Raw genomic sequence first — 20,574 nt, forward strand, 5'->3', positions numbered from 1 at the left:
TAGCTCTTTGGCAGGTCGTTGCGAGAAAGAACGTTCCGGGCCAGCATGTAGGCGTGATCCCCGAGACGGGAATGGGGCTAGCAGATGGCTTTATTGCAGTATGACGAGCTAGGCGAGTCCTGGCAGTCGATGAATGATGAAGGAACCCCTTCGCTGATCGAGGACTGGCTGGGAGAACAAAGACCGGTGATGGTACGCCTGCTATGATACCGATGATTATGGAGAGCCGTTGACACGATGGTCAACTTGACGTGGCAATTCTATTGTGGACACTTGACCAAGATAGAAGACCACAGCGAGCCTGCAGCTGGGTAGCCTCAATTACCAGATCGTCGGGTCATTATTACATGTTCATCTTAGTCCGCTGAGAAAGGAAGTGGAGGACGAGATGGGATGACTTCCACAGGGAGTGTAGGGGGGCCTTGGCGTCCAAACACTTGGTTACCATCGTGCTTCGGGAGGTTCTCGACCCGCGGATGAAACAATGTTTGGTGGCGCACACCCTAAATGGCGCCCAGCTGAGGAAGCGGAAGGTATTCGCGGGTAGGTATGAACCCTGAATAGATCTGTTGCCATGAGTCCGGCCCGGCGGCCCGTGGGGCAAGGCCAATCCGCCAGACAGACCCGAGACTGGTCTCAGCATGATTGTAGATGATAGAAAGCCCTCGCTTGGTATCATATCAACCTAGTTAAGCATTACTTAGAATGTGACGAAGCGTTTAAGCTGTGATGGCCTCAGTATACACAGCCCTGCAAAACGGCTTCGCTTCGCTGTCGGGGTTGATAGAGCAAACATCCAACTTGAAAGGAGAAAAGAGTGGCGCCCCAATTGGGGTGTGTTGAAGCCGGACATACCTTTGCAGGCGCCAGAGCGTTATGGTGGTTTTAGTGCTGCACTAAGGCTAAACACCAGACCACGTGTGGCAAAGCCCAGCTGAGACAACATGCAGGCTGGAGGCGGCGATGGTACTCTCTCAGACGCCGACATCGACTCTAATCTGGGTATCTTTGCGACGGGCCGAGGCCGGATGGCAATGTCGAGCATTGGTGCAACGGTACAGCAGTCAAGTTCAAACCGGCGGAACAACATCTTCAATGATGTCAAGTGCATGGCTGCATCCTCAATCTCCCGAAGATCAGACCGATGCAGCTACGTGTGAACAAAGGCCATGTTTTGGAATGCTAGACATTAAGACGCAGCACCGGATACTCGTTACCTTAGGTAAGCAGAGAACGCACCTCTTTCAGTGAAGCACCGCCAATGCGAGCGATCAGGCCTGGTCTTGAACCCCGAGCTAGGTTCTTTGAAGCTTGAGCCACCCTTGGGAGATATTTCTGGAGCGGACCCCTTATCAAAAGGCGACAGGCAAGCACATGCATAGGCTTCTGATGAATGTGATGAGGGTGGGATGCAAAAAGCAAAGCGCTTAGCGATTGAGCTACGATATCCTCATTTTTGCACGGAACGAGTTCAAAACGTGCGGTAGCTGACGGGATTCTGATACTTTCGGGGAATCATATAAACATTAGGAGCTGAGCAGTCAGCGGCTATAAATCTGAGCGAGCGATCCTTCAAATGCCGCATGCGAAGTATGTATGGGCAGCCCAAATAGATGCTGCTACTGCGGCCAACACGTGCACACAGACCTAAGGGGAATGACATCAATGACTACTACCTGAACACCGCTAATCAATGAACACAAGACAGGAAGAGGTAATACACTCATGGTTCATCTGTCCAATCGCGATAAGCCAGTAAGCGTCCCAGTCTGATGGAAATGAGACGACATGTTGTGAAAAGGCGTGACTATCGTCTACGATGGCTTCAGGGCTCGTACATTATACTATGTTGTGACAAATCGTCGTATCGAGGTTGAGTGCTGCTAATGGACCACATACTTGCGAAAGACAGCTCGAAAAAAGAAAGACAGCATTTGAGGTGCAATGGCTCGCCCTCGGCTGACTAAAGAAACATGGCTCCCCTTAGCGTGGTTTGGCGTACCGCAGGCGGGGCCCTGGAGTTTGGACAACCCGCTCTCCACAGAGCTATTGGCCAATCACGCTGTGGTTTCAGAGCTTGACCTCTCCCGGGAAAAAAAGTTCCAGCCTCGCGCCAGTGGAAAGCACGACTGCGCCTTTGCCTCACGCGGCAATCTTCATCTCCATTGTCAACCACCCTCTCCAGTCTTGACTATCCATCATCCAAGATTAGCCTTGTTACGCCACAAGCATCCGCAATCATGAACGGCGACGGCTATTCTCGTGGTAAGTGTTTTCAAACCGCATAACGCAACCAGTTTGCCCCTGGCTCTAACATCTGCCTCTTGGGAAGAAGGACGAGGAAAGGGATCTCGCGACTACCCGGTAAGCCTTGCCCACCGCGTCTTGCCACCGATATGGCCGCTAATTGATGATGCAGAGGGATCGCGATGATAGACGCGGTGATCGAGACAGACACCGAGACCGAAGACGCTCCCGTTCGCCCTACGACCGAAGCTCCAGACGTCGCGAGGACGAGGACAGCTATGCGACCAGCCGCAGTCATCGCGAGCGCGAGCGAGAGGATCGATACTCTGGACGCGATAGACGTGGAGGTGACCGAGAATGGGATCGCGACCGTGCATCGACCAGGCGCGATGCCAGAAGAGACGACGATGACCGTCCTCGGAGAGACCGCGACCCGTATGACGACAGACGCCGGGGCGGACGAGACAGGAACGAGGATCCCGGCTTTGGCCGCCGCGAACGCCAGCGGAGCGCGACGCCCCCTCCAAAGAAGAGGGAACCCACGCCTGATTTGACCGACGTCACGTCAGTCCTGGAGCGCAAGCGACGTTTGACTCAGTGGGACATCAAACCCCCTGGTTATGAGAATGTCACTGCTGAACAAGCCAAGCTGTCAGGCATGTTCCCTCTGCCCGGCGCTCCCCGCCAGCAGCCTATGGATCCGAGCAAGCTCCAGGCCATCATGAATCAGCCCGGTGGTCAAGTCAACAGCGCTGCGCTGAAGCCTAGCAACTCGCGTCAGGCCAAGCGACTGCTCATCAACAACCTCCCTCCTTCCGCGACCGAGGAAAGCATCCAGAACTTCTTCAACTTGCAGCTGAATGGACTGAACATCATCGAGAGCACCGATCCCTGTACTAGTTGTCAGGTTTCTAAGGACCACTCGTTCGCCGTTGTCGAGTTTAGAAACGCATCCGAAGCCACCGTGGCGCTGGCTCTCGACGGAATCTCAATGGAGGCCGAAGATGCCACAAATGGAGCAGCAGCCGACCAGGGTCTGGTCATCCGCCGGCCAAAGGACTACATCGTCCCGGCTGTGGTCGACGATGTCCCTTACGAGCCGGGCGTCGTGTCCAACATCGTCGTCGATACGCCCAACAAGATTAGTGTTGCCAACATGCCCGTCTACCTCTCCGAGGAGCAAGTTTCAGAGCTTCTTGTGTCCTTTGGCGAACTCAAGGCGTTTGTGCTTGTTCGTGACAAGAGTACGGAAGAGTCTCGAGTAAGATATTGTATTCCGGGTTGCTACAGCTCACACTAACCCACTGCACAGGGCATTGCGTTCTGCGAGTATGTTGATCCCGCAGCCACAGACGTTGCCATCCAGGGTCTCAACGGTATGGACCTCGGCGACAAGAGGCTCAAGGTTCAGAAGGCCAGCGTGGGTGTTACCCAAGTAGCCGGAGTAGAGATGGGCGTTGCCGCCATGTCTATGCTGGCGGGAACGACTTCAACAGACTCTGAGGAGACCCGTGTTTTGCAACTTCTCAACATGGTGACACCCGAGGAACTGATGGACAATGACGACTATGAAGGTAAGGGAACGACACTCCCTGGTCGAAACGCGGCCTATGCTGACACCTCCCAGAAATCAAGGAAGACGTCCAAGAAGAGTGCGCCAAATTTGGTACCGTTCTCGACATCAAGATTCCTCGGCCAGTCGGAGGAAGCAGGCAGTCTGCTGGTGTGGGCAAGATCTTTGTCAAATTTGAAACGAAGGAGGCCGCAAACAAAGCGCTTAAAGCGCTTGCAGGACGCAAATTTGCCGACAGAACTGTCGTCACAACCTATTTCCCTGAGGTAAATGCCCTTTGTTATCTGTGTCCGACTTCAGCTTACTAATCATCTTACAGGAGAACTTCGAGGTCGGTGCTTGGTAATTGCTTTTGGCGGATAGCGGTGGGGGAAACAGAAGAAGCCATACACAGGTATCTATCGTAAGGGCAGGGCTCGGCGGAAAAGAAATTTCGGGCTAGTCGTCTGCTGACTGCCTTGTAACCAACCAAAATGCTGTATCATAATTCCGTGGCGAGACGAGCCAGGCATGGAGTCTTCTTTCAGTCGCTCGAATTAGATCTACTTACGGGTGCACTCTGCAGCCAGCGTGATGGTCACGAATGAAAGCCAGGTGACTTTATATAACGCATTCCTCCCGCTTAAAGCTGTGAGTACAGCCTATGCTTCACAGTCATGTATGAATCGACAGATTTCCGCTACATGGGGTGACCAACCGAATGTTGCTTTTTCAGAGAACGAGGAATGCATGGCATGCACCAAAGAGTCAGAGTCAAACGGCATAGTACGAAGGAAGATTGGTTTGTGAGTAATGATATCGATTTGCTATTTGCTGTCCTTTCAAGCCGCATTACCACCAGTGACCTCTGTTCAATGGAACCCAAATTCAGCATCACTTGACGCGTGATTCCATAACCGTTAGTCATCTAAGGAGAAGTGTGACCTTTGAGATGTTGTTAGCTTCTCGTCCGACAGACAGCAGCGAGCGTATAGTGTTGATGAAGGTGCAAGTGTCAGAAGTCCGTTTCATTCATTAAGCCCGAAGACTTTAAAATAAGAGGTACCAGAAAAAAGTGTAATGTGGAGGATCATCATTTGATGCGAGGGGAAACATGATAGTGTAGACGAAGATGGCTTACCTGAGAGAGCTGGCGCAAACAGCCGCCGCGACACGATGGCATTCGTGCATGTGCAGCAATCTTCAGCTCCTGCAAAGAAATGAAGTTGAGGGAGCAAAGAGAAAATCTTCGAGCTCGCGAAGGTTAAGGTAAGCAAAAGCGACGCACGGACCAGAGAAGAGGCTTCCATGCACGACCCACAAATCCACCCCGATGGGTCTCCCGCCCGAAATTTTTCTCGACCAATCTCTGGCCAGACAAGGAGAGAGAGCGAAGAAGGCACCAGTCCAGCGCTGAGGTGCCCTAATTAAGCGAGGATTCACCGGCCTCGCACAATCCACCCGCACCGCCCGAACGGAGCGCCTCGCAACATATCGCTTTTCCGATCGTGAACTTTTTTCCCTTCCCTTTTTCCAAACCCGACCAGCGACCGACCGACTGACCCCCTCGTCTCCAGCCGACAACAACCACCAACACCGTCAAAATGGGCCGTCTTCACTCCAAGGGAAAGGGTATCTCCGCCTCGGCGATCCCCTACTCGCGCAACCCCCCCTCGTGGCTCAAGACCACCCCCGAGCAGGTCGTTGACCAGATCTGCAAGCTGGCCAAGAAGGGTGCTACCCCTTCTCAGATCGGTGTCATCCTCCGTGACTCCCACGGCGTTGCCCAGGTCCGCGTTGTCACCGGTAAGTTCAATGAGAAAAGAATTTCAGCAATTGATAGACAGGTTTTTTTGTTGAAGAACTTGCGACTGACGTTTTTCCCGCTCCAGGCAACCGTATCCTCCGCATCCTCAAGTCCAACGGTACGATCCCAGTTCACTGAATAAACGACGCGGCGACATTCAATGTCGAGAATACGCAATTCGTCCGCGAGGAGAAATCCTCTTTACCGCATTTAATGCGCCTCTGCTTGGTCTAGGCTGACAGAGAGATGATGAACAGGCCTTGCCCCCGATATCCCTGAGGACCTGTACATGCTCATCAAGAAGGTACGTTCTGCCGCCGCCTGGATTACAAGCCGTTTGGAACCCTACAAGAGGAGGACGGAAATGCTGACCACGAGACCCAGGCCGTTGCCGTCCGCAAGCACCTCGAGCGCAACCGCAAGGACAAGGACTCCAAGTTCCGCCTCATTCTCATCGAGTCCCGTATCCACCGCCTCGCCCGCTACTACAAGACCGTCGGTGTCCTCCCCCCCACCTGGAGATACGAGTCCGCCACCGCCTCCACCATCGTCTCTTAAGCGCGCCCTTGTCGCTACTACGAATGGAACGGTCGTCGCATTGACGCGGTGGATTCTAGGTCATGGAGTTGGGGTATTAGGAAAGTGCATTTAGAGCTCCGATGCCAGCTCTCTAGGGCCCGGTGGCCGCATGGTTCAGCCGTGGAGTAGGAGGAATGAAAACACCAAAAGTTTTTTTTTCTTCCCATGTCACTTGAAAGAAGTAGACAAATCATTCCAAAAAAAAGAAGAGGAAATCCCTTCCACGGCAACACAAGCGTTTGTCTTTGTGCGTTTTTTATGATGAATCAAAAGTTATGAAGAACCGTGGTATCAATTCGTCTCGTATGCTCCTAAAGCGTTGTCTTTGGGAAAGACCTGCTAAGACTTTTCTACCTCCTGGAACGCCAAGCTTAAAAGCCACTGAAATGCGAAAAGCCCAGTCCCATTGAACATCTATGTATACCAATCAAGCTCGGCTCTCGCGTTCCTCCTGATGCGTGTATGACAAAACAAACCCATGCCTGTGGGTTATTCAGCCAGAAGGCTCGTTTCGCTTACGGGATTCCTCGAGGAGGAACTCACCCAGGACCTTGAGAGGGTTTTTGGGCCTAGAGAAACACACAACGTTAGCCTCAATCGCTTCCGGGGTCCTGTTAATAGCCGTAGCACACATACTGGTTCTTTCCTATGATCTTCATGCCCTCCAGGAGAACGGCGGTCACGGTGCTGTTTATGTACATCCGAGCAGGGTCACCGTGCTCGACAGCCTGGTTGGGGATATTCGTAGGGTGGGCGTCGGGGTGAACAGAACCAGCGCGAGAGCTGGCCTCGCCGTTAAGGTTACGGCTGGGGGTGCCTGTTCGGCCGGGAGCAGGGCTGGGAGCGCTCGGGGCTGCCTGCGGGATCGGGGCGGGAGACTGAGGATCATGTTAGCGCAACTGTTGCGGAGGCGGGGTGAGTCGCAGACGGTCTTACAGATGGCGGCTCAACGGCATCCATCATGGCGACGTCGCGACTGACGGCATCGGCCGATGTGGTCACGGACGCGGGCGCCATCGTGGGTTCTGATGTTGTCGGCGCTGCGGTCTCCTGCGGGGTTGGTTCTGTTGTGGTTGTTGGATCAGACATTGTGTAGGGGGGTGGGGGGAATTCGCTATTCAATGGTTGTCATATGCAATTATATGGCTAGCTTAGACAACCTTGTCGCTGGTTAAGTAGGTGCAGCGGGCAAGCTGTCTAGGCAAGAGCTTGATTGCGACCCGTTGGAAAGTCGGCGATTCTTGCTGGCTGTGGGTTTTGCGCCAGGATGGCACAGCAGACAAAGGCTAAGCTTTGAGTGGAAACGTGATATGCGCCGACGGAGAACAGGTTTGAAGGATCTGTTAACAGTCAATGCAACAAGGAGACTTCTGAGGGGCTGAAAATGAAGCATGTACTTCAATGTCTAGCAATTGATTGCAACAGCGAAGCTGGACTATGATGGTTCCTGCTCGCCATCGGTGGTTGGAAGTCAGCCAGTATCGAAACTCATTTACGCGAGGTCACCTGACGTCGTGTTGCCTGGTGCGCTTTCCCTTCCGCGGCTGCCTGTCCTCTTCGCGTCTCCATCGCTGACGCCACCAAGGCGAAACTCACTACTCTGACGTCTCGACTGCCGTGCACTAGTACAAAGGGCCATCTCTTTACGATGTCGGACTTTTCTGACCTCAATGATGGACGCCTTTGTACAGCGGCTGCCGCGCCCGAGGCCGCAGACCCCCTCGAGATCTCCTACGAGGCCATCGCCGCTTGGTGAAAGGCCTGCCAAGAAAGTGAAGGTGGAGATCCAGGATAGCGACTGTGACGATGATGAACATGACATCAAATCCGCCGACGAGGATGCTGATACCTCTGGACTTACTGTCAACGAAGTTTCTGATGAGGACGACAAAGATGATCGCCGAATCCGACAGACCGACATCGAGAGTACTCTGCCGCCTATCCAAGCAGACAAGGATGCGATTGAGGAGTACGAGTTTATGAAGAGTTCCCAGGCCAGCGATCCTAGTGATGAAACACCAGCCACAGCGAACCACCAATGGATCCGAGGCAAAAGTTCCATTTACGTGGATGCGTTCAATCTCGCATTGAACACCGTCTTGGCAGACGAATCTCACCTGTTTGACGCCAAGGAACGTCACGTTTTCGAGCAGTGGAAGAGCCTCAACTATGAGTCCCAGTATCTGTGGGTTAGGCTCAAAGCTCGCTGCTTTCTTTTTTTGGCTAATGCTTTCGCCAGTTACGTGCGACTATTCCTACGTAAGACATCAGCTTGGCACCGTCAAGACCGACTTGGCTATTACAGTGATATCTCGGACCCGCACGCGGTCATCGAATCACTCCAGAAAGTGAGAGATCTTCCAGAAGTTGAGATCGCAAAGGAGAGCAACCCGGTCGAGGGAGTTGAGCTGGAAGAGTTCAGCTTGGGCGACACATTTACCTTTGCCGATGCTTCTGAAGAACACATCACCACCATTGAGGAAGCTTCTTCATTACTAAGTCTGGACGAGCTCAAAGACCTTGCTAGAGAGGCCAAATTCCAGGGTCGGAACAAGGCCGATCTGGCAAGAGCGCTTTGCCGAACAGGCTATCAGCAGACCGGTCTCTTTGCGCATGGGCTTCAGAGATCTGGCAGCGGCGAATCCCAGACAGCTCGAGGCTCGATGAGAGATCGCCATGATACGCCCCCACAGCTGAGCCGACAAGACTCAAATCAGACACAGCATTTTCTGCAAAAGATCAGAGACATCACTGGACCATGCGTCAGGCTTTCGCCGCTGACATACAAACTCTTCGAGAGGGTGCATCTGGTCTTCTATCGCTCCACCGAGTGGACTGAAAAGTCCCTCACGGCGATCATTCTCGCCAGTATTGCACGGCGCAACTACCCCGAGTACATCGTTTGCCGAAGCTCAAATATCTTTGCTACTCGCAGACATGTGCTCGAATTCGAATCAGCAATCCGAGTGGAAGCCGAAGTTGATCAGATTCTGGAGTTCAATGGGCCACCGGGCGAAGGAGGGTTTCGCAAAGTCGTGGACATCTTCGATCGAGTATACCCTCGATGGAAAGCCCTTTTGGCTGAAGAGGAGGAAAAGGAAAAGCGAGTGTATGAGGAGGGCGAGGGTGCTTACCTGAGAAGATTCACGCCTGTCCACTCATATACCCGTATCGTTCACAAAGCTGCGTTTGTATTTGGGCGGTTGAAGGATCACAAACGCGAGCATCATATCCTCGCCGAGCTTCTGGATCAGCATTTGTTCCACCCATCGCGACGAGGCAGTTGGTACCAGCGCAAAGCCCTACTCGAGGAGCATTACATGCACGCACTCGACAGCAACGCTGTGGCTGCTGATCCTGACATTCAGAAGAAGCACTGGAAGCGAATCGCCGCGACCACATGCGAAACTGGCCTTGAAGATAAAGACTGCCATCTGATATACCACTATGATTTGCAGAAGCGTCTTATCAAGCTCGAGAAGCAACTGCGTATACCTCGTCGTCTACAGCATGATTTCGGGCACGTTCGTCTTCAGAAGCCCATTGAACACACGGTAGAGGGCATTCAATTGAAGAAAGATGACCGACAAGGCAAAAACGGTCGTCAAGCAAGCACAAAAACAATTTGGGTTGATGAGTTAGAAGACGGCGGCGAATGCAGTGTTGAGGAGATGTGCCTCAGTTGGTATCGTAGCCAGGGGTACAAGGGCTACCACGCTGAGGGAGGCATCGTCCGCACTTTATTCGCTTACCTACTTTACGACATTCTGTTTCTTTACATTCCGAACGTATTTCAAACGGCATATCAGACATGCCCGCTGGACCTTCACACTGACTCGTTCTACACAACGCGCATGTCCGAGATCAACCATCGGCTGGTCGAGATTGCAAATGGAGGGGCAGAAAGAATCATCCGCGAGGTTGATGCCCGAGAACGCGAACGGCGCACCTGTGTCATCGGTCTCAACTGGGATTACGACGTCGAGGATCTTATCGAGCTTGTCGGGTGCTTCAACGGCGGCGCACTAGCCGCCCTCTGCAAAGTGATGGCGCAAGAATACCGGCAGCGGGGCGGAGGCTTGCCAGACCTGATACTCTGGCGCACGGAGCCGGAAAAGGAATGTATGTTCGCCGAGGTCAAAAGTGCCAATGACCGGCTCAGCGACACGCAGAGATTATGGATCCATGTCCTTACGGGCGCAGGCGTGAAGGTGGTACTTTGCAACGCTGTGGCCAAGGAAGTCAAGGCAGTCGACTGAGGGCTCTTATCAACTGAACAGTCAGAGTATCTCTTGCTCGCCCCCATGATGGCTATATCGTACGGGATATTGCATGGTATTACAGGAAGCGGAGATTGCCAACTTGATGCTTGCAACGACGGGAAGGCCATTGCAGTAGCGAGATCAATGTCCCGGGACCCATCAATAAACGGCTTACGCCAGCAACGCTTTGAAGCTATGGTTACCTTGATATTGGACATCCTCGCAGTGTCCGGTGCTAACATACCTGGTTCAGGAGAGCTCATCTTACGAGCGGATAACCGAAATACGACCTTTGGTGTTGCCAAAAATAGGAAGCGATCTCCGTTTACTTTGACTTCCATGGAAGCCCGCCCGTGGAAGAACGAAAGAAGACTTTGAAACAGCGGAGCTTCCCCCGGAAGCTGTCCCTATGCTCTGTCTATATTACCGGTCAACAAAACAGAGCCTGGCAGCCGCTCTACCTAGATGGCCATACCTTGTTCATGATTGGTAGTCTCGAAACCTGGTTTCAATCTAAACATTTGACGGACCATCGGAGTCCTTAGCTTTGGTTTCAGGGAAGCCAGGGTTTAGAAACCGAGGCGCGGGGGAGGGATGCTAAATCTGGCATCAGATTTGGAGACATCCAGTCATAAGCGGCACTGGGAGCTACAGGGTTCTGTTTTGGGTCGGAGATTTTCGAATACCATGCAGCCAATTGCGCGGGGCCAATCATAGATGATATTGCGGCTAGAGCTCAAAGGAAATTGACTGGAAACTCCTGTTGTGCTGAGCGTCGGAATCAGGACGGGGATATGGCCTCATCCAACGTTCGCCGACGACGGAAGCCACACGCTTGCCCAGAACCACGGCGGCATTGCTGTGAGAGGAGCAACATCAGTGCCTCATCTTTGGGGAGGGATTTTGTCAGACCCATGGTTGGTCCGGCGGTTTGGTTACTGCGTGCATGGGCTAATGAGGCCCAGGCATGCGTTCTACATAGCAACTAATATCCGGAAGGAGAATGCCGTCTAAAAGCCCATTTGATGGTTCCCTCGAATCTCTTCACCGCTAGATGAGAGGAGCCGACAGCCACCAACCGACTCGGACGCATCGATGTTGCTAGCAGGGCAACCGGAACGAAGAAGGACCGGCATCATGCTTCTCCCAGGCTCTCAGACCTGCCCTATCTCATGCCATCACATCTCTCACCTCTCCGCTAGGAACGCATCCTAGCTCATCCGCCAGAACAGAAACCAAACGACATGCATCAGGGCTCTCCGAGTGACTCGACTTTGATTCCTGCAACGGGTGACTCTGCACCAAGGGTTAAAAAACACAGTTACAACGCTTCGCCTGGCCCTGCGCACCATAATCCCCACACCAGCACGCCGGCGCTTAACGGCTCGACCAATCCAGAGCCTCTATGCCGGCCGTTGGTGATAGTCCTGACGGCAACCGGGACACCGCGGCACCCCTGCTCCCGACCTCCGGCCAATCAGGCCCCGGGGGCCTCTGAGGACAGGCGCTTAGCAAAGGGAGGTGACTGGGGGTGGCTTTTTTACGGCTTCGCTCCGTACGCGACCACCCACCCACCCCCCATGCAGCGCCCGGGATTCCGGGTCGTGCCATGCCCGGATCCGGCATAGCGCTTCAGGCCGCTTTTGCCAGCCACTCCGTTCGACTCCTCCCCCTCCTCTCTCTTACTGGACTTTCGCGCCTGCTGGGTACCTTTCCCTGCTGCGTCGACACGCTCTCGATTGTTGACTGTGTCCCATCACGGCACCGGAGAGCGGAGTATCTTCGATCTCAATCGCGAAACGGCGGGGCGTCGGGTTCTGGGAAACGCAGTAGCAACAACGCGCGTGCGTGCTCGTTCGCGCCGTGAAGGGGTGTGTACGCATTCCATGATGTACCCTCAATCGATCCTTGCTCCGGTCCCGCAATGGTGATGGAGAAGACCAAGCGGACCACCCAGGAGGAAGGAAGAGCTTGGAGCGGAAACATGGGACATGGGTTCCGTCGTTTCTACACTTTAGTCGTCACGCAGAGCACCCATCGTGAGTGCAACGCCAGCACGCTGCAACAGCTAGCAGCACGGAGGAGGGACCACGGCGCCAGGCTCTATAGTGGTCACTCTCGGGGCTTGGGGGGCACAATGTGCACCACCCCCGGACAATCCCTGCTACTCATCCAGTCACACGCGGCTGCTTGTTGCTATCTAGCCCTCATCAAGCCCCCCTCCTCTACCCCCTCCAGTTCGACTGCACCGCAAGGCCAGGTTTTTTGCACAGCCATTCATAGATCGACCATTATTGCATAGATGCCTCATGGCGTCCCTGCTTGGCGGATAGATATGAAGGGAGGGGAGGGGAGGGCAACGGGATGGTATGCCAACCCATCCTTTATCCTTTACAGCGGGAATCGAGGCGGACGAGGAGGAGCTGAGAAGTCGGTCTGGCGTGTATGCCTTGAGACTTTTGCCCTCCCCCCCTTTCCTCAGCTATCGCATCGATGCCGGGCTACCTGGCGTGTCGTTGAGTATCCCTTGTAGGCTGTTTGTCACGGCTCTCTGCGCAAGGAAAAAAAAAAAAAAAGTCGCGACCTAGTCATCTCTATGCAGAAAACCCATTTTTTTATATTTTTTCTAGGGGAAATATCCTTCTTTTCCATTCGTTCGTTCACGCCGTTGCTTGGCAGTCGTCTGTCTGTCTATCCCCACCGTCTCTGCCTGTTCCTCGGTGGACTCCGTCTGCGACCTACTATCGTGACCTTTTTTTTTTTTTCTTCCTCTTTCTCACCCCCCTCCTCTTGTTCTCCATTTCCTTTCTTGCGGGGCCACAACAAAACCCGTGGCGCAGGCCGCATCAACGGCCGCGCTGCACGAGAGTGCTGTCTGTGAAACGGTAAACAAATAAACATGCCCACACCTTCCCAGGGTTCTTGCGGTGAGGTCAAGTGATGTCTTCCGAGACTCGTTTTCCAGATATACACAGTATGCTGATATTAGGCTACCTTGGCTTGCTGTGTACTAGGTAGTTAACTGGTTGATATTGCTCTTTGGTTAAGCTCATCCTTCTCTCCCCTCCCAAGTGTCTGAAACAGAACGTATTCCGACCTCCCCGGATCAATAATCAAGTCGGTCCACCCAAATGGTTCCTGGTATCGAACATGAGCATCGTAGAGACGCCAAAGTACTCCGGTAGGTCCCCCTTCCCAATCGGGGGACTAGTAGATGGGTTGAAACAAAAATCCAAGTCGCTTTCCTCCTTTCTTCGCAAGATGTCCCATCCCGTTGAACCAATCGCATATCCCGCCCTTTGTGTTCGCCTTTCATCCCATGGTGTGCGCCGATGGCGTGTGCTTGTTTGCTTTGCATAAAATCATGTCATGGTAAAATGTCCCTCCGTAGAAGAGCCTGCTTCGTCACATATCATCCTTGTCTTTTTTGGGGCACTGGGCCTTTGGTCATCAGATGGTGTAAGGGGGTGGGTGTCGATTTGGTGACGACCGTGATGGTAGAACAAAATAAAGATCAGCACATGTAAAGCCGATGGTGTGTTAGTTTGGTAGAGTCGAACAGATTGCTTTCGCGCCAGATATTCATTCCACCTTCCTCCTCTTGCCCTTTGGCGCGGGATTCATCCTTGGCGTATAAGTCACCGTTCGCGTGACAACTTCGCGAATGTGACGTACACTCGTCCTAGAAGGCTTCTTGGCGTCGTTCAATCTTTTGGCTCTGAGAGCTGCGTCCCAGTCGAACGCCGAATGAATGGATCTGGCGCTGAATGGCGACCGCGCGCTCATAGGTGAGTCCATATGTGATACCGCTGGCGAGGGCGGGATCTTGAGGCTGGGGAAAGAGTTTGCACCGGTGGGAGGTGCTGACATTGGCAGTTGTGTGAACGGGCTTCGCGGGGCAGGTGGTGCAGTGACCGGGGTCTTGTGCTCGTGTTCACACTTGCAAGAGACGTCTGTTTGCTCGCTGGTTGCAGTCGAAGGTAACGAGTCTGGCGTAGACTCGGGCGTGGTCGCACCAGATGCTGAAGGCTTGAAGCCAGCTGGGGAGTTGAGAGACATGTGCTTGAGGAAGTCCGTGTAGGCAGTAGGCGGGCTGATGGGCGTCTTGATGGGGAGGTCCTTGCAAGACATAGGCCTCGCAGATAATGGAGTCGAGGCAGAGAAGATAGTCTCCGAGGGAAAGGTGCTGGTGACGGGCGTGGCCAGTTGGGCCAACTTGGGTCTGTTGGCAGGCATGATGAGTCGGGACGGAAGAGGCGAAAGAAAGGCAAGGTGGTAGCGAATGTATGCAAGAAGGAGGACTATATGTCCAGTCAACTAAATGACTCTGACTTGAGGAGAGGGGAAGTCAAGCTGCCTACAAGCTGCAGAGACAAATCGCCTGGGGAGGGAGAAGGGAGAGAAATAATCGGCAGTTATGAGGGTGGGAGGGCGTTATATTATTTCGGAGAGAACGAGATGGGCGCTTGGGTGGTTGCAGTGTAAGTTGCCCGGGAAGAGGACTGCAGTGTGAGGTTAAGCTCTAACGGCGGCAAGGAAGATGGAAGGTTTAGGAAGCTGATGTGCTCCCGGAAGTCTGGTCTGGGGTTGCTGGGGGGGTTGAACAAGTGGGTAATAGCAAACTGGTGCTATTTGCCAGGACGAGTTTCGAGCTTGGGCGGGAAGACGAGCAGGCAGACTGGATGTGAGTCTGTACCAAGTCGGCAGGCTGGACGCGGGAGGGGCAAAGCAGGGAGGGGTGCAAAGGGGCGTGTGGTGACGAGTTGTTGTAGAGGCGGGGCAGGGGTGGTTCAACCGGAACAGCAGCGAAGGAGCAAGCAAGGCCTACACCATAAGGTTGCGGTAGCGCGAAAAGGATCCTGTAAGGTCAGGAGGAGTCGTGATGTGTCGGTGACAGCGGATACGGATGGTCCAACGAGATTGAAGCAGAGGCGCGCGGCGGGAGCGTCGAGGAGAGGGAGACACGAGCAACACCGCGAGCGTGGTGGTGGGGAGCAACAAAGGCTGGACGCGGAAGTCGAGAGACGAGATGGACCGGGGTTTCTCTAAAGCGGCAAGAAAGCAACAGGTGAAGGAGATGGGATTGGTTGTGCACGCTAAACAAGCGACGATTCGATTCGCTGCGTGGGCGCGTGTGGTGTGTGGTGTTCACTGCCTTAGTGCGTGCTGAGCCTGCTGCAGGAGACAGCGAAACAGAGACTGGACGGAGATGGGACGGGGCCTGGCAGGGCAGACAAAAGCCAAAACGGACCAGGGGTCGAACAGTTGCTGCAGCTAATTTACCTCTGGTGTTGTCCCTTCGTGGGCGAATCGGCTCGTTGCACGCCAAAAGAAAGCGGGCAAATTTGGACGGTTGTGATTTACACAGCGGCTGGCTTTCTTGCTGAGCTTTACTGTGCTGTCCGATAATCCCGTTGGCTGTGATGGCACAGGTTCTTTCTGTGCCCGTTCGCGGGTGCCCGGGGTAAGAAACCAATTGGACTGCGTCAACCGGAGACAGCGGCTGGCGTTTGGTGTGTTGCTGGGATCACCGTTTATCCCGTCTCAATATCGTGGATGCCTCGTGGCCTCTCGCCCAGGATGTGAGATGGAACGCGAGTCTTGGACAGAGTTGATCCAAGGTAATCGGGCAGCGAAGCCAGGTAAGGCAGGATGAGGTAACAGGTGTACTATGTGTTGCGATGACGATGTTGTGTTTTTGTGCGGACGTTTCGTCAACTAGGATTGGATGGTCGGCGCAGGTATCCAGTACCAGTAAGTCGTAATCGCCCAGTGAAAGTCAAGTATCCCAAGCCCCAAGGTTACGAATACTCGCAGGGCCAAGTGGGTGTGATGTGCTGTGGAAGTGGAGAGCAATGCAGAGCCACCTCAGGCGGAAGGAGATTCGACCAAGACAGGACGCAACAGACGAGGCGACGAAGCAGTCAAGGCAACTCGACGGCGAAGCTACCTGAGCTGGCCAGAGTCAAGACGGCAGTGGCCCGGCGTAGAGAGGCCTCAATTGCTTGGTCTGAAGGTCGAATTGGAGTCGTGATTGGCTCCCGGGGGAGGGTTGAGGTGAGGTGTCGTGCAGTTGCGGGCTGTCCGCCGCTGGGTCTGATGGGGCTGCTTATGGGCGCTAGAAAGGATGCACTGTAGCCAGTAAAGGGCAGAGGACGGGCAGTAGGATCACAAGAGAAGATGGGGGCGCCGGGGCAGCCGTTCGGGCGGCGTTCCGCGATGACCTAACTATTATTAGTGCCGTCTTCCTGTGATTGGACGCTGGCCGACGGCGCTTTTCTCACCTGCAAATCCCTACGTCGTCCACCAGATCTTGCAGATGCCTCGTCTGCTGGGAAGATGTGACGAGAACCGGCCCCAGTTATGACTTGGTGGCAAGGCGGAGCGGGGTTTCGGTTGGACGAGGTGACTTCCGAGGACTGCAGTGATTAGACACAGAAGTTATGCCGGGGAGGCCAGGAGTGTCAATGGTCCGATGGCGTTGACAAAAGCTTGTCAGACACCAGATGGAAAAAATCAGGTTATGATCGAAATGGAGCCGGAACGAGATGCCGAGGGGAGACTCAATTACAGCTGAACAGGGAAGGAAAGATGCGAGGGCGGGGATGGTGACGAAGGCGCGACGCAACTGCCTTGTTAGGGATCGAAGGAGAAAGGGAAGGAAAGCGCTGGGCTCTCGGCTTCCTGGCTGGAATTTGGGCGACGAGAATAGAAGCAACTGATGACAAGTTGCTCTTTTTCCTTCATCATCTGTATCATTGCCGGATTTAACCACCATTTTATTCCATTGACGTTCGCCTGCTTCCTTCTCATCATTCCCAAAACTCCTCTATTTTCGGCCTCAACTTCGCATGCTTTGATTTTCTTCGTGCTTCATTCCGCGCGCGGCACCGCTCAGCGTCTCGACTCTCGACATTTTCCGAGCAATATGAGCCTATCTTCTCCAGTCTACTCAAGCGCTCTCCATCGCAGGCGGCCAGCGGTACTGGATCCAGCCACCTGGCCCGGCAACAAGTCTGGCCAGATGCCAGAGCGCGCGCCATGTGATGCACAGGAGCCATTGAGGCCGGCCACCACCCTGCCGTTGGCCGCCAGCGGCTCGGAGTTGCCTACCCATGCACGTAATATGCCCACCCTGCCCAGTCCGGAATGCAATCCCGGCCATCTATCTGCCTTGCGCCGATACACGAATGCCCCGGCCCCCGGCTCTAATGCGCGCGCCTCCAGCCTGCGCGCAGCTGGGTCGCGGCCCGGCCCCTTTGCCCGGCCCCTTTACTCTGCCATGTTCTAGGCGAGAAGAACGTTTGCTGGGCTTTGTTATTCCACGCCACATCTAGCACACGAAGCATCTCTCTGCGTCCACTTCAGATGGTCCAGAACTACCGGAACAGTGTAAGCGCCATCCAGAACTTGTACCATTCGTCAGTGTTGAGGACTGGCTTCCTTTGCGCTTGTTTCATGTGCAACGGCGCCTGGGATGTCAGATCGAGCCTACGATAAACCAAGATCGATGCTTTTCCCTATCAAGATAGAAATCACCCCAACACATGCTGGTGCTGGTGCTGCTACTATTGAGAGCCTTTTGACATGCTAGCGCCCGGAGTGACCATATTCGGACGCGTCCGACTAAGGGGAAGCGAGATGGACTGCATACCAAGCTCCGGTTTCCATCCTATGTTTGAAGATGGCTCTTTCATATTATTACGATGTGCTACCGTGCTCGGCACAGGAAGTTGGTCGTAGGCCGCCCTGGTGGAAGACGCAGGTTTGATCGTCTCGGTCAGATAACTCGTTAAGGCGCTTGTGCCAGCTACAGCCGCCGGAGAAACGCTCGAAGAAATCATATTCTGATGTCGTGTCTGAGAGCTCCTGAAGTATTTTGACAAACGCCTAATTCCAAATTGTGTCTTTCAATCTCGTTCACAATAATATCTGACCGAAGCCGCTCACCCTCCACGTTCAGATGCTCAATTTGTATAATGAAACAATGCTTTTTTTTCTAAAAATAAGAATAAATAAAAAATCAAAATAGAGTCGTTCGTAGAACCTGGAAAGGGGCGTAGAATTTAGAGAGACTCTTACGTACGGATGCAGAGGTGCTTGAGCAGCTGCAACGAAAAGCAATTATGCGAGAGACTATAGCCTCTTGGAGAAAAGCTCGCAGGCTTCTGTAACGCAGTAAAGCAGCAGGACGATGCCGTTTCCGTACAAGGCTCTTTTGCTTTTGTCTCAAGAGAGAAAGAACATCCCCACGCCACCTTCCCTCGCCTTCGCCAAGGAGCAAGAGGCAAGGGTAATATCCATCATCACATATCCCGACATCAAACTCACTTTGCCCAGGTCACTCCCGCATATACGACCCGGCTCATCAAAAGTCTGCCTCGTTAGTCTCTGTTATCCCAAGCCCCATCTGGCGCCGTTTTATCCTGGACCTGCCGTCCACTGCCTGCTGCTGTCGCCGCCTTGATAAGCGCCGACCAAGCACCGACCAAGCACTCGTAGGATTCGTCCGTTGAGGGGACGGAATCCTTCGCGCCTATTTTCTCATGCAGCCTCCCCTGAAAAAATGAATGTAATTTGCCCAAGCCTGCGTCAGTCGCGCGGAGCAAACGCCTTTTTCTTCCAGAGCGCAACACTCGGAACAACGATGATGGGCCTTGTCCTAGTCGGTTCCGCAGCCAAATAAATGTCGTTGGAATCGGCCCCAAGGCCAGAGCGCCTCGCGGTGGCTTACCCTCAAGTTCCTGGCCTCGTGGGGGCTTGCGCGTGTCGTTGGTGCTTCCGTGGAGCTATGGGGATGGTTCCTGTTGGCTTGGCGTGGGCTGAGTGAGGTTGTGATATGAGATACTGCGAAGCCAATAGCTCGGCAACACAGATCCGGCACCCTCTGGACGATGCGTCCTTCAGCGCGTAGCCCGAAGGATTGCGCTTGAGATACTATGTGGAGGGTGGGTATGTAAACGCCCCTCTAACCCATGGTCGGCACGCCCTCAGTGTCGCCGCCGTCATGTCTAGTTTTTCGCAGTCATTGTCGGTGTAGGAGCGGATATACTCCTTCTCCAGGCAGATAGCGTGTCAACGGCAAAGAAACCGGCCGTCCAACAAGAACAAGGGTCAGGGGGGCCTAACGAGCCCTCTCCGTATGGAAAGGCCTTGTGGTGGATAACTTGCCGGTGATTTCTGCCATTCAAACTAGCGTTTACTTGAACTTGCACTTGGCGATCAACCGACCAGTAAACAAAACACAACTGTGTTGAGCAGGCTGCCATACCCAAATTGAAAACTTCGGGGCCTATAATATGATTATTCAATTTCAACGTGGGATAAGGTTGACTACAAAAAGACGGAAAGACATGGATCGAGTACACCCAACCAGACAATATTTCGATGATGTGTGCCATAAATGGATTTATAGGATAGACATGCTTGAAATGTACGACTGCACTGTTTTGGATGTTATAGCTCTCCCTACCGCACATTTTCCTTCTCAGTCCCTGAGCCATAAGTAAACTTTGTTCAGTAGTATCTCGCTCTGATTAGACCTTGTGATCGGCATCGCTCTTATACTGTCCCACAGAATAGCAAGCATCAAAATGCAGACAATGTAGTACTTCCAGTGAAGGCAAGTTGACAAAGGTGTTGATGAAGATGGTGACGACAGTGGAGCACTGCGTAACAGTGACGTCCGAAGTACCCTTGAAATTTGTCAATAAGCAGGAGGGGCGAAAACACTGGATACCCGAAGACTTATAACCAAGTATGAACAGAGCGTTCGCAATGAAGCGTTGCTTCGAGTGCGCAATCTCGTTGATGAGCAGAGGGTCCGAGTTGCCGAGCCAAGAGGTAGCGAAACTGATGAACAGACAGGAGTATGTAAAGGTAGCCTCGATCCGGGCTGCCATCTGCATGATAGCGCCGAGGACAACAAGGAGGTGACCGAGGTAGATGTGCAGCCCGACGACCAGGCGGCAACGAGGAAGGCGCTGTTGCCGAGTCAGTGAATGCACCATTGTAAAGGTGATGAAGTCAAGTGGACATGCTTGTAACAAGGCAAGCCGTCACCAGGGGCGACAGCCGGTTCTTTGACTGGTTTACTCATGACGCCGTTGGGTTCGCTAGGCTAGGTG

At 53.6% G+C, this 20,574-nt stretch overlaps 8 protein-coding genes across 8 annotated transcripts; 4 read left to right on the forward strand and 4 right to left on the reverse strand.

Annotated features, from left to right (window-relative positions):
- Positions 1 to 1,905: 1,905 nt before the first annotated feature.
- Positions 1,906 to 4,455, forward strand: LY79DRAFT_532877 (uncharacterized protein). Its single transcript, XM_060556325.1, has 6 exons — positions 1,906 to 2,265; positions 2,336 to 2,364; positions 2,420 to 3,508; positions 3,560 to 3,821; positions 3,875 to 4,086; positions 4,140 to 4,455. Exons 1-6 carry the CDS (start codon positions 2,241 to 2,243, stop codon positions 4,164 to 4,166), a joined length of 1,644 nt encoding a protein of 547 aa, XP_060420702.1. The 5' UTR covers positions 1,906 to 2,240; the 3' UTR covers positions 4,167 to 4,455.
- A 585-nt stretch (positions 4,456 to 5,040) lies between these two features.
- On the forward strand, positions 5,041 to 6,464 carry LY79DRAFT_532884 (40S ribosomal protein S13). The gene is made up of 4 exons (XM_060556326.1): positions 5,041 to 5,605; positions 5,692 to 5,724; positions 5,864 to 5,910; positions 5,991 to 6,464. Exons 1-4 carry the CDS (start codon positions 5,404 to 5,406, stop codon positions 6,162 to 6,164), a joined length of 456 nt encoding a protein of 151 aa, XP_060420703.1. The 5' UTR covers positions 5,041 to 5,403; the 3' UTR covers positions 6,165 to 6,464.
- A 214-nt stretch (positions 6,465 to 6,678) lies between these two features.
- Positions 6,679 to 7,202, reverse strand: LY79DRAFT_664545 (uncharacterized protein; the record flags this gene model as incomplete). The annotated part of the gene is made up of 3 exons (XM_060562905.1): positions 6,679 to 6,754; positions 6,822 to 7,063; positions 7,122 to 7,202. The coding sequence occupies 3 exons, from the start codon at positions 7,200 to 7,202 to the stop codon at positions 6,679 to 6,681; spliced, it is 399 nt and encodes a 132-aa protein (XP_060420704.1).
- A 656-nt stretch (positions 7,203 to 7,858) lies between these two features.
- Positions 7,859 to 10,444, forward strand: LY79DRAFT_503664 (VRR-NUC domain-containing protein; the record flags this gene model as incomplete). The annotated part of the gene is made up of 2 exons (XM_060553424.1): positions 7,859 to 8,370; positions 8,425 to 10,444. The coding sequence occupies 2 exons, from the start codon at positions 7,859 to 7,861 to the stop codon at positions 10,442 to 10,444; spliced, it is 2,532 nt and encodes an 843-aa protein (XP_060420705.1).
- A 3,585-nt stretch (positions 10,445 to 14,029) lies between these two features.
- Positions 14,030 to 14,683, reverse strand: LY79DRAFT_585764 (uncharacterized protein; the record flags this gene model as incomplete). Its single annotated transcript, XM_060560539.1, has 1 exon — positions 14,030 to 14,683. One exon carries the CDS (start codon positions 14,681 to 14,683, stop codon positions 14,030 to 14,032), a length of 654 nt encoding a protein of 217 aa, XP_060420706.1.
- Positions 14,684 to 16,906: 2,223 nt separating this feature from the next.
- On the forward strand, positions 16,907 to 17,876 carry LY79DRAFT_11094 (uncharacterized protein). Its single transcript, XM_060550691.1, has one exon. It carries the CDS (start codon positions 17,169 to 17,171, stop codon positions 17,736 to 17,738), a length of 570 nt encoding a protein of 189 aa, XP_060420707.1. The 5' UTR covers positions 16,907 to 17,168; the 3' UTR covers positions 17,739 to 17,876.
- Positions 17,877 to 19,424: 1,548 nt separating this feature from the next.
- Positions 19,425 to 20,019, reverse strand: LY79DRAFT_11121 (uncharacterized protein). Its single transcript, XM_060550695.1, has one exon. It carries the CDS (start codon positions 19,948 to 19,950, stop codon positions 19,459 to 19,461), a length of 492 nt encoding a protein of 163 aa, XP_060420708.1. The 5' UTR covers positions 19,951 to 20,019; the 3' UTR covers positions 19,425 to 19,458.
- On the reverse strand, positions 19,984 to 20,564 carry LY79DRAFT_654706 (uncharacterized protein; the record flags this gene model as incomplete). The annotated part of the gene is made up of 2 exons (XM_060562656.1): positions 20,488 to 20,564; positions 19,984 to 20,430 (listed from the first exon to the last, which is right to left on the reverse strand). The coding sequence occupies exon 2, from the start codon at positions 20,353 to 20,355 to the stop codon at positions 19,984 to 19,986; it is 372 nt and encodes a 123-aa protein (XP_060420709.1). The 5' UTR covers positions 20,356 to 20,430; positions 20,488 to 20,564.
- Between the last annotated feature and the right edge of the window lie 10 nt (positions 20,565 to 20,574).

This window comes from Colletotrichum navitas, assembly GCF_030913465.1.
Source record: "Colletotrichum navitas strain CBS 125086 chromosome Unknown LY79scaffold_1, whole genome shotgun sequence".
Classification (NCBI taxonomy): Eukaryota; Fungi; Ascomycota; class Sordariomycetes; order Glomerellales; family Glomerellaceae; genus Colletotrichum; species Colletotrichum navitas.

Bases quoted from the DNA above. Each gene is read 5' to 3' on its own strand.
- LY79DRAFT_532877 (XM_060556325.1), top strand. From the start codon at position 2,241: ATGAACGGCGACGGCTATTCTCGTG. The intron at 2,365-2,419 runs GTAAGCCTTGCC...TTGATGATGCAG, and splicing joins AGGGATCTCGCGACTACCCG to AGGGATCGCGATGATAGACG. The intron at 3,509-3,559 runs GTAAGATATTGT...CCCACTGCACAG, and splicing joins AGAGTACGGAAGAGTCTCGA to GGCATTGCGTTCTGCGAGTA.
- LY79DRAFT_11094 (XM_060550691.1), top strand. From the start codon at position 17,169: ATGACAAGTTGCTCTTTTTCCTTCATCATCTGTATCATTGCCGGATTT.
- LY79DRAFT_11121 (XM_060550695.1), bottom strand. From the start codon at position 19,950: ATGGCTCAGGGACTGAGAAGGAAAATGTGCGGTAGGGAGAGCTATAAC.
- LY79DRAFT_532884 (XM_060556326.1), top strand. From the start codon at position 5,404: ATGGGCCGTCTTCACTCCAAGGGAAAGGGTATCTCCGCCTCGGCGATC. The intron at 5,725-5,863 runs GTACGATCCCAG...GATGATGAACAG, and splicing joins CCGCATCCTCAAGTCCAACG to GCCTTGCCCCCGATATCCCT. The intron at 5,911-5,990 runs GTACGTTCTGCC...CACGAGACCCAG, and splicing joins TGTACATGCTCATCAAGAAG to GCCGTTGCCGTCCGCAAGCA.